The 11,162-nt window shown below is 32.3% G+C and overlaps 1 protein-coding gene across 10 annotated transcripts in view; it reads left to right on the forward strand.

Annotated features, from left to right (window-relative positions):
• Nucleotides 1-578: 578 nt before the first annotated feature.
• The window catches only part of Galphaq (G protein alpha q subunit), a 27,116-nt gene continuing 16,532 nt past the window's right edge, over nt 579-11,162 (forward strand). For 5 of the 10 annotated variants that reach the window (XM_011314628.1, XM_011314589.1, XM_011314641.1 and 2 more), the window contains exons 1-2: nt 670-1,177; nt 5,431-6,105. In XM_011314628.1, the coding sequence (XP_011312930.1) occupies nt 5,988-6,105 (118 nt within the window). In that variant the 5' untranslated portion in view covers nt 670-1,177; nt 5,431-5,987. The other 5 variants (XM_011314613.1, XM_011314606.1, XM_011314623.1 and 2 more) reach the window with 5 other exon arrangements.

Consider the following 11,162-nt stretch of genomic DNA (forward strand, 5'->3'; position numbering starts at 1 on the left):
CAAAAAATTTCGAATTTTTCAATTGCAGTGAATACTTACCCAAAGAAAAAATTGAAATTATTTAAAAAAAAAAATTAATGACGGCGGGATCGAACCCTGGCCGTCGGCGTGGTAGGCAAGCACGTTACCATTAAGACAACGTGCTCATTCTGTAAATATAATTTTATTAGTGGTATATCTGCAACATATTGAATAATTTTTTTCATTGAAATTCCACAAGATGTGGTTTCCCCCTTCCGCACGTTGTACAGCCGGCTAAATTTCAGTTAAACAATTAAAAAACAAAACTCATTCATCCCGCAGAAAATAAAATTCACCCCGTCGACTTGAGACACCCCAGCATTGCAATAAAAACTTGATTAATTAAAAAAAAACATCCCAGCATAGCGTGTGGCGCCCTCCCTCCCTTGGGGTGCAGTACCACGATGCACCTGGGGTCACTCAAACCCCCAGAACTGCGCCTCTACTTCAGCCAATCCTCTTTGAGGAAGAGCACGACGGAGATGACTAAAAAGGTGTGCGTGTGCGCCGCGGACGTTTGCGGCGATCCGACGAGACTACACGACGATCAGAAGTTTTGCCGGCAGCTCCGTGTTACGTCGGACGCCATCTTGCGAATAGGCGGTTACCGTGGAACAAGAGAGAAATATAAGAAATATAACCGTAAGCACCGTGGAGCCGTGTATCCGCACGGTTAAAAAAAAAAGGAAAAAAAGAAAGAGGAGAAAAAAAAAGGAAGATATCCACCCACAAACAACTCAATCCACCAATTAATACAATCAAATTTTATTATATATATTTTTTTTTCACGAGAAACTGGTGTACCACTGTTCAGATACCCCAATCCCAACAATTAGTTCCCTCCCCTCCCCTAACCCCCCACCTAAAAAAAATCAACAGAGTGAATGACGAAAAGTGTGAAGTGAAAAAATTGTAATAAATATACGAATAACGAATTTAGTGGCAATTGTTGGTTTGGTATTGCAGTGAATTTGTTTTGCCTTTTGGTTGGTGAGATAACTGTGGTGAATTGAGAGAGTAAAACTGGCAACAGACTTTTTCTCGAATGGAACATCAAAATAAATAGAAAGAGATTATTGTACGGATGGATGTAACTGGCCAGTACCGGGCATTTGGCTCGAGCATTAACGCATTGTGAAACAAAATCCCGGCTGAAGTAACTATTTTTTTTAAAGTCCCTCCTGGTCTCATTTAAATCCCCACAATATACCCCCAACAGAGAAACTAAATAGTATTCCCTCTGGTTTCCCCTACCACCGAGTGATTGTCGATGAAAATCCAACGAGCGTTACGTTGACGATAAGAAATATTAAAATCCAAGAGTTTAATCTTTCATGTTGAAAAAGTTGTGACACACACTCATCAGAAGTGTAAAAAGTGCATTAAAAAAAAATCAAGTGGTGAATGAAAATTTATGTTTAAATTATTCATTAAGAACTGTTGTTAATCATTGGTTTGTGGCTCTCAGTAGTTAGCCTGTTGTCCAGTGTATCAAAAAGTGTACCGGAGAATGAGTTAAATAATTATTCATTTTTTATCTTCATTTTAACAAAAATATATATCGGAGTTCTTCGGTGGTGGTTGTACGTCTCCGTCTGCTGTTACGTTCTCCGTACCTTCTCCCCTGTTCATTTGGGGCGGGTGGGAAATACATCACACATACAAATAATATACAAATAATATACAAATAAACCTACAATAATTTATTTAATAAATATCTAGTCTAATCCCAATCTCGAGACATTCTAGACGTGAAAAATTGATTATCAATTTTTTTGATATCCAGATTTATCGCTTTTTATATTTTTTACTCCATTTTTTACTCAGAAATTATAATTATATATTAATATAATTCAATAATCATGGTGATGATATATTATTGTTATTATGTTCATGATTGATGTAATGAGTGGGATTATTTGTTGTATTGATGAGCATTCGGTGGGTGGGAATTACATCACGCGTGAATTCCGAATTATCGAATTAATTCTTCAATAATTTAACAGAAAATCCAAAAAAATTGTTTAAAAACTTGCAAATCCATGGATTAATACACTTTCAAATGAACTCCCACTAAAGAGTGTACGATTAACTATTAATCATAACTACAAAAAATATCGATTAATATTCATTTATATTCATAACAATTAAGCAGATGCAGATCTGTAATAAAAAAATAAATATCGAGAGAATATTTTCCAGAGACTCAACAAAATACCACCAAAAATACGATATAATTAATAATTTTGGATTTATAATTAATTCATTTGGATTTCAGGAGGCAATAATTAATTATAAATATTTTAACTGATCTCAGAGGACTCCAAAACCCAAATCATGAAAATTATATCGCCGAATTGGTCGTTGTTTTGTTGAGTCTTTCCAGAAAATATTCCATTAATCTATTTTAATATTTATTGCAGCTCATCTGTTATATTTTTTACCTGGATAATTATTATGAATATAAACAAATAATAATCATTGATACTTGTTGAAGAAAGATGTACATTTAGCCGGTGGAGAAGGGGAAAGGACACGTGCGCTGTAGGCGCGATAAAATAACGAAATACGGTAACATCGTTGACGAAGGTATCTCAAATCGTCGGGCAAATTAATATCAGGCTTCTGGCAATCTGGTTTGTCTAACTGGATTCCGAGGGGGTAGTTTCAGTGGGTGTGGAAGGGGGACAACAGGGGGTTGATAAAAAGCCGGGGTGACAAGACACCGGTACTAGATTACAGGTGAGAGCATGGGGGAAGGTGGAGACCCTGTTTAAACTCGTCGCAAGGAATTATTTGATTTTTTAAAAAACCGGATTCAATTGCAAGGACAACGGGTCGACAGTTTTCCAACGGTTGTGAATCCCAAGATATTTTGCTTTTTTTTTGAGACACGAGTTGATGATTGAGAACTGTTTTTTATGGATTTTTTTTAGTGGATTGATAGAATTGTGTGTTTTAATGATTGTTGGGTTTTGGTGGCCTTTCGGGGTTTTCTTGGAGTTTTCATTTGTCTTTGGATTGAATATCTTTGACTGCATCAAACGGTTTTGAGTTTATACTTTTTTTAGAAGTTAAAGTTAATGCAAATGGAATTTTATTCGGTGATTACTCCTGTAGTGGGTTTTATTCATAATTTTTGATTGATGATTTTCATTTTGGTTAGACTCTGTGAGATTGATGACTTCAGTTTTTATTTTAATCACTCGGGACTCCTGTGTTTAACCTATAAAAATTATAATCATGAAATTAAGTGAATTTTTGGTTTAAATTAATTTGTTATAGCTTTGTTACTATTCTGTATTCATCAAGTGACATCTTCTTGTTAATTAGAAATTGATCAGTGGTTTTTTATTTGATTTCAATGATTGGGAAATTAATTTGTGAATTTGAGTGATCAACTCCAGGTCAGAAGAGCCACAAGATGATTAACAAAAGAATTGTTTAACGGATTTTAGTTTTTGTGATAATTAAATCGTGGGGATGTTTTATAGATTATTTTAAATAATCGAAGGATTGTTAATTAATTCGGAGTAATTTGGGTTAAAAGGAGAACTCGTACAGGTTAGAATGGTCTCTTGTTGGGATTTTATTTATAATAATATACAGAAAAAATCATTGCCCAGCAGAAATTTTTTAATTAATCGGAATAATTTGGTTGTTAATGTTTGGAATCACCGCCGAGTTGAAAGTCGGGTTAAATAATATAGGAATAAATATTTTGAGCAATAATTAGGTGGATTTAATAATTATTTCTCGAGTTATCGTTGATAAGCAATTGGTCAGATGTTTTAGATTCTTAGATTTTTTGTCAGACTCGGTGGATACAATTCTTCCATTCGGAGGCAATAAACTCGAGTCAAATATATTGATATATTTATTTTAGATATAACCTGTGGACTTGTCAGACACGAATTATATGAGATTCAAGTCGAAAGAAATTCTATAATCACGAATATAATTATTTCATTCGAAGTTAATATACTTGAATCAAGTTGTACATTGTTTTTGCAATTGGGCGGACCCAATGACTCCATTTGGAAGCTGTAGACTTGAATCAAGTTTACATACAATTTTTTTAATTGCATTTTTGACGAATACAATGATTCAATTCCATTCGGAAGTGGAATACTTGAATCAAGTTTACACACAATTTTTTCAAATTGGATTTTCCACGAATACAATGATTCCATTCGGAGGAACAATATTTGGATCAAGTTTAAATACAATGTTTTTTTTTATTGGATTTTTGGACGAATACAATGATTCCATTCGGAAGGAGAATACTTGAATCAAGTTTAAATACAATGTTTTTTTTTTAATTTCTGACGAATACAATAATTCAATTCGGAAGCAAAATACTTGAATCAAGTTCACATCCAATGTTTTTTTTTTATTGGATTTTTGGACGAATACAATGATTCCATTTGGAAGGAGAATACTTGAATCAAGTTTAACTACAATATTTTCTTTTTTTAATTTCTGACGAATACAATAATTCAATTCGGAAGCAAAATACTTGAATCAAGTTCACATACAATGTTTTTTTTTTATTGGATTTTTGGACGAATACAATGATTCCATTCGGAAGGAGAATACTTGAATCAAGGGTAAAACAAGTATATGATTTTTGGCGTGCATAGATAGTAGGATAGTAGGATGGTAGGATGGTAGGATTGTAGGATGGTGGTGCGGGCGTGAGGAAGAAGAGGCGCGCGACGGTGGGTTACCACACCCAACCGCGCCGGGGGCCAAGGAGGTTGGGATGTAGAAGTTGGATGAGACGAAAGGAGAGGAGTTAAAGCACGCCGCTATGATCAAACAAGGAAAAGAGACAACCTCGTAACACAAAAAGAAAAAAAAAATCAGGAAAAAGTAAAAATTACCAATTTCCACTGTGCAAAAAAAAATGAGTCAAATTCTTTTTTTATCTCGATAATCGCATTACCCAAAACGAGTTCAAACCAGTGGCAGAAATGATTCTGGTTGGGTGTTGTTGCCTCCGAGAACATTTCCGTTTTTTTCGCTTTTATTTTTGTGGTATCTCTTTTTTTCTCTTTTCATTTGCTGGAAAATTGAAGTGCTTTTTTTATGAATTACTCAGAATGTGCGTTTTGGGTGTTGAGACACGGTTGCATCGTTCTTTTTTGGTGATTTTTTTTTTAATCGGGCCTTTTGTGATGGCGTGATGCCGACAACGTGGAGTACGTGAAAGAGATTCGTTGGAGTTATTGGGAAAATTTGGATTTTTCCCGGGATTTTTCGGGATTGCGGTTGAAGTTATTGTTATTTGAAATTTTTTCGGGGATTTGGGAGCCAGAGAGCAGTACAATTCCCTCCCAACCTTAGCATAACTCCATTTTCATCGTTATTTTTCTATTATTAATAATTATTTATTTTTTTTTATAGTGATTGCATATGGGCGTTCTGAATGTGCCGTATCCGCTGGAATCGTCAAGGTGGTGGTAGCAGATCAGTCAAGATTACAGGCACTTGTCAACCTGTGAAATAACAACTAAAACAACAAGGAAAATATAGGACAAATTGATTGATTATTCAACCGGAGAGGAGTATTTCAACGAAGAATAAAGAGAAAAAGATTTTTGTTTACCCAAGTGTCGAGTGAAAAGTGAATTTTTTTTTTGTTCTAGTGTTGATAATATAAATATTTGTGACGTGATAAGGAGAATAGAGGTGATACGTGGTCAGTTAAAGTGGCTGTTAAAACGTCTGAGACGTTAGGTTTAATTCGAATAAAAAAAATCACCGTGGCATCAAGATAATATCGGTCGTAAGGAGGCAGCCGAGAGCAGGCAATAGCCGCCTCCTGCCCTGGATATTCAACAGCCTCGGCATTATAAAATATTGTTAAAAAAAATTTTTCTACAAAATTAAGAATTTTGAGAGGGTTCGAGTGCTCCCTAATTTCTCCCTCCTCCCTCCGAGGATTCTGCTTGATATAAATCATGGCGTGCTGCCTGTCGGAAGAGGCTAAGGAACAGAAGCGAATTAATCAGGAGATAGAGCGGCAACTTCGGAGGGACAAGCGAGATGCCAGACGGGAGCTTAAACTACTCCTTCTGGGTGAGTTTTCATATTTCACTCATTTTTTTTTTTCAGTTATAATCACTAAAAAAATCGCTCTGCTAATTTTTTTAAGGAATTTTCACATTTTTCACGGAATTCTCTGCTTTTTCGGTTGGAAATTTCCAGAGTGCTCGATCCATCGTGATAAATTATTTGTTGCTAATGAATAATGGAAAAAATAAGAGCGAAAATCGATCGATAATTTAATAAGAATATAATTAGATAAAAATGGCTATCTCAACATTTTTTTCTCAAGAATTTTTCGATTTTCAGTCAAATATATTATTATTTATCATGATTCTAAAATCTTTTTTAATTTAAAAGAATTAATTTTAGGAAATAATAATTCTGGATAGACGAATTTATCATTCGGCTGAGCTGTTTTTTTTTAATTATAATTTAATTGCATAATACTCGCATGAAATTCGAAAATTCATTCATTCTGTTCTCATTTTGATCTTCAATTTTATTATCAATTTTTTTTATCTTTTTGGTATTTCGAATGTCGCGGTTTTTTCGTTTCTCGATTTTCAACCATCAAGACTTTTAAATTCTCCATTTGTCGGGTATTGAATTACATCTACATGCATTCTCATGTTTCACTTCATTTATAAATCGTTCGTTCAACGAAAGTACTGTTACATTTGTTTCGTAATGAAATAAAAAAATTGAATATGCTGAGTTGTCCAAAAACGAGACATCTTAATAGTTCTGGTATATTTCGTTATAAAGTAATATTTTTGAAATGAATTGAAAAAATTCTTTCATTTTATCTCCAAAATTTTTTACAATTCCAAAATATTTAATCATTTACCTCTCAGTCTTAGAGATATTTCTCGAGTCATGATCATATGATTTCTGGATTATTCTACCCTTGATAAATAAAATAAAATCGTTATATACCCCCCAAAAATGGATTCTAGGCCTTTAGCTTAATAAACAGTTTTCCGTCGAAATTCATGAGAGAAAATTAAATTATCGACTCCAAACGTGCACTATTGATACAATCAATCGAGATGAAACCGAGGAAAAAATTCGTCCTTGAGATTATAATTCACGAAAGATCCTGTGGAATATATATTTTCAACCCGTTCCATTAATTCTCATGCACTTTTCCTTTTTGTCTTCCACCCCTTACATTTTCCCGAAAATAATTTTTCCGGAAAAGTCCGGAAAGTACCGGAAAAGTCATGAGCTCATGGCAAAAACACTCCGGATTAAATAAATCTTAAAAATCGCGAGTAATCCCCAAAAAATTGACTTTTCCATCCGAAAGATGAAGTTATTCCCCCCATTTTTATGAAATTCCCAATCGAGCGATATTTATTGTTTATAAATTAAGTTCACAAATACCACCAAAAGATTGTATTTATTTATATTTTTTGGGTAGTCCAGGCGAATCCTGAATTTTCTAATAAATTCCACAGAAAACCGTTGTTTGTTTATTTATCTGTTTTTTTATTTATTCTTATTTGTTTCTATTTAAACAAATGGATTGTTTAAATGGAAAAAGTCAGATTTCCTGAAATTTGCCAGACATTTAAAAAAAACCCTAGGGATCATTTGTTTAGTAATTATTTATTATTCGTGTAGATTTGCTATCTCATTTATTATTTTTACTTTAAACAAATTAGAAATTATCAATCCAGTATAGACTCATTTCCTATGTGATTCATTAACGTATTACATAAATAAATCATTCTGGAATGTAAAATACTTGGAAAGAAATGTTTTATCAACTATTTACTGTCAGAACTTCCTCAAAAATTATCTTTAGTGCACGAAAGGCCATGAACATTCACGTTTTCGATGTTTGCTATAATACAATCTTTCGGGAATGTGTTTTGAAAACGTTTCTTTGGTTCAATAATATTCTTTGAAGCTCGTGGGTTGAATTGTAATCAATTGAAAACAATTCCTTTGAAATTTCAAATATCACGCACTTTAGGAAACTATGTATAAACATTTTTACACTGTACGTCTCTTAGAATACTTTATCATTTTCTAAAAATATTATTTTCCCAATTCTGTAATTATATAATTATATTTATATAATATTTATATAATTATATAATTATATTGCAATCTGTAATTATATCATTTTTTAAATGATAACAGGACAAACAGGAAATTTATAAATTGAATGGAAAATCAAATTAAACAATTCAATTTAACAGATTAATTTAATTAAATTAAATTAAAAAGGATTGATTAATAAAATAGGGGAAAGGTTCTATTTTTCTAGAGCTTCAGAGGTTGATCTAGAATTTTTGGGGCGAGGGGAAAAGTCACTTTTTCTCATTCAAATTTTTCTATCGAACTCGATAAAAAATACTCTCAGGTATATCGCATTGCATCAATCGATCATAATCTCATCAAAGTTTTTATTTCGATTCGTAAAAAATTTGAATCGCTAAAAAGAATTTTTAATTGCGCATAGCAACTGGTTCATAAAGATATATTTTCCACGTCTCCTATTATCTCTTATCATTAGTTGTTAGGGTTGGTAGCAGTGCGATTCAACTTCATATCGGATGAGAGCCCGGGAATTTTCAAATTGAAATTGACGAGTGGATGATTGATTCCAGAAATATTCTTCAATTGAATTCCGCGTATGAACGAATTGATTGAAGTGATTATTGAAAAATGGTTGAATATCGTTTCCCATCTCTGGCATTCAACAACATGACGATTCGATAAATTCAGTGGTTTTTCGTGTGAATTTTTTTATGCATGAAGTACCAGTGAATTTCTATCCGGCGTTCCTTAATTCATAATTGACACGTGACCATTCACCGTCGAATTAAACTCCACAAGATTGCCAGTAATAATTAATATCTCTCAATTATTCCTATCCTCTGCTCTCATTCACATATTCTCGAGTGACTTCCATTCATCACCACACGACTGAAAAAAAATAATCAAGCAGATGATTCATCCATTCGCTGCAAAATTAACATAAAAAAAAATAATTCCTCTCCTAATTATAAAAAATAGTGGTAAATTTGTTGGAAATTTTTGTGTTCTATAAAGCTCCGGGGGAACATCTGTACTCGTGGAAAAGTATCATAAGCTCCTTAAGGTTCATGAAACATTAAGTACCCTCAACTACTCGAAAGTATGATGCATACAAGTAATAATTTCCCCAATTTTTTTTTCAACCTCATTATGATAAAATGTACATGACTCAATAAAAAAACTCGATAAACATGACAGAATGGTTCTTTCCTTTTTCAAAATTGAGACGATACGAGAGATGAGGAGAGAAATTGAGATGGAGAAAGTGCAGCAATAGAATTTTATTTGAAAATTCCCCAAAAAATAATGAATTCTCGTGCAGTTATGCTTAACCAGTAAAAATTCGCTGTGAGCATCCGTAGATAGTAGAAACCCCTGAAACTCGATAAAGATCACTATGGAAAGGATTATATAGTTACGATGGTATAGTAGATATATCAATAATAAAATATCCTATAACACCTGATGATTTGGCGTCATAAAGGATCGACATTTAGGGACAGCTTAGGGAATAATTAGGTAATTGTTACTATTTAATTTTCTTTATATAGTTATTTCATATAGTTATTAAAATAAAATAAAAAAATTGAATATGCTGAGTTGGTATAGTAGATATATCAATAATAAAATATTCTATAACACCTGATGATTTGGCGTCGTAAAGATCGACATTTAGGTACAGCTTAGGGAATAGTTACGTAATTATTACTATGTAATTTTCTTTATATAGTTATTTCATATAGTTATTAAATTAAAATAAAAAAATTGAATATGCTGAGTTGGTATAGTAGATATATCAATAATAAAATATTCTATAACACCTGATGACTTTGCGTCGTAAGGATCGACATTTAGGTACAGCTTAGGGAATAGTTAGGTAATTATTACTATGTAATTTTCTTTATATAGTTATTTCATACAGTTATTAAAATAAAATAAAAAAATTGAATATGCTGAGTTAGTATAGTAGATATATCAATAATAAAATATTCTATAACACCTAATGATTTTGCGTCGTAAAGGATCGACATTTAGGGACAGCTTAGGGAATAATTAGGTAATTATTACTATGTAATTTCCTTTATATAGTTATTCCATATAGTTATTAAAATAAAATAAAAAAATTGAATATGCTGAGTTGACCAAAAACGAGACATCTTAATAGTTCTGGTATATTTCGTTATAAAGTAGTATTTAATTAATTAATATAATAATTAATATTCAATTTTTATTTCGTTTAAAGTAATATTGTTATTATGTTATTTTCTTTATATAGTTATTTCATATAGTTATTGAAATGAAATATTCAGGACGGATGGGGATCTTCTTGTACACACCTTTTGATCGATCCGGTCCGAATTCATACCGATTACTGGACGGTTGGAAGGAGAAAGGAAGTGAGAAAGAGAGAGAAATCGCGTGACTTTCGACCGACAGTTTATTCGCATGAAACGTTTTGTAAGCAGGCAATTGCCTGCTATACAACAGGGTCGATAAACCCTTGCCCCTGGTGTACACTTTACTCAGTTATCTCTTGTTTCGTTATGACCCATTTTTATTTCTTATTTTGACTCAATATTCATCCACATTTTTCATGATTTTTTACGGAATTTTTACCGTTAAAATCATGATGTCTCTAGGGTCTTGCAATTCCACTGGCAATTCAGGACTTAAACAAATGGAAAATACAGATTTTTGGGAGTAAGTTGAACGGAATTGGGAATTTTCATTAATTTTTTCCTTAAAAATGAAAGAGAAAAGCTCAAAGTGAAGTTTTAAATTCTTTTCAGTTATTTGTTTATAAAATCCAGAAATTCTCACTCGAAGAAACGAAAAACAATTTTTTATCAATAATTCACTATCGACGCTTCAAATTCATATTATTAATTCCTCTTAGGAATTCTTCAGTAGAAATTTTTATGATCTGTCTGGTTTTGCGTTAATTTTGAACATTTATTTCCGTCAACTTGAATTACGATTTTTTTGACAGGACATTTGACTAATTTAAAATTAATTAATTAAAAATGAATGAAGTG

This window comes from Fopius arisanus, unplaced genomic scaffold, assembly GCF_000806365.1.
Source record: "Fopius arisanus strain USDA-PBARC FA_bdor unplaced genomic scaffold, ASM80636v1 scaffold00004, whole genome shotgun sequence".
Classification (NCBI taxonomy): domain Eukaryota; kingdom Metazoa; phylum Arthropoda; class Insecta; order Hymenoptera; family Braconidae; genus Fopius; species Fopius arisanus.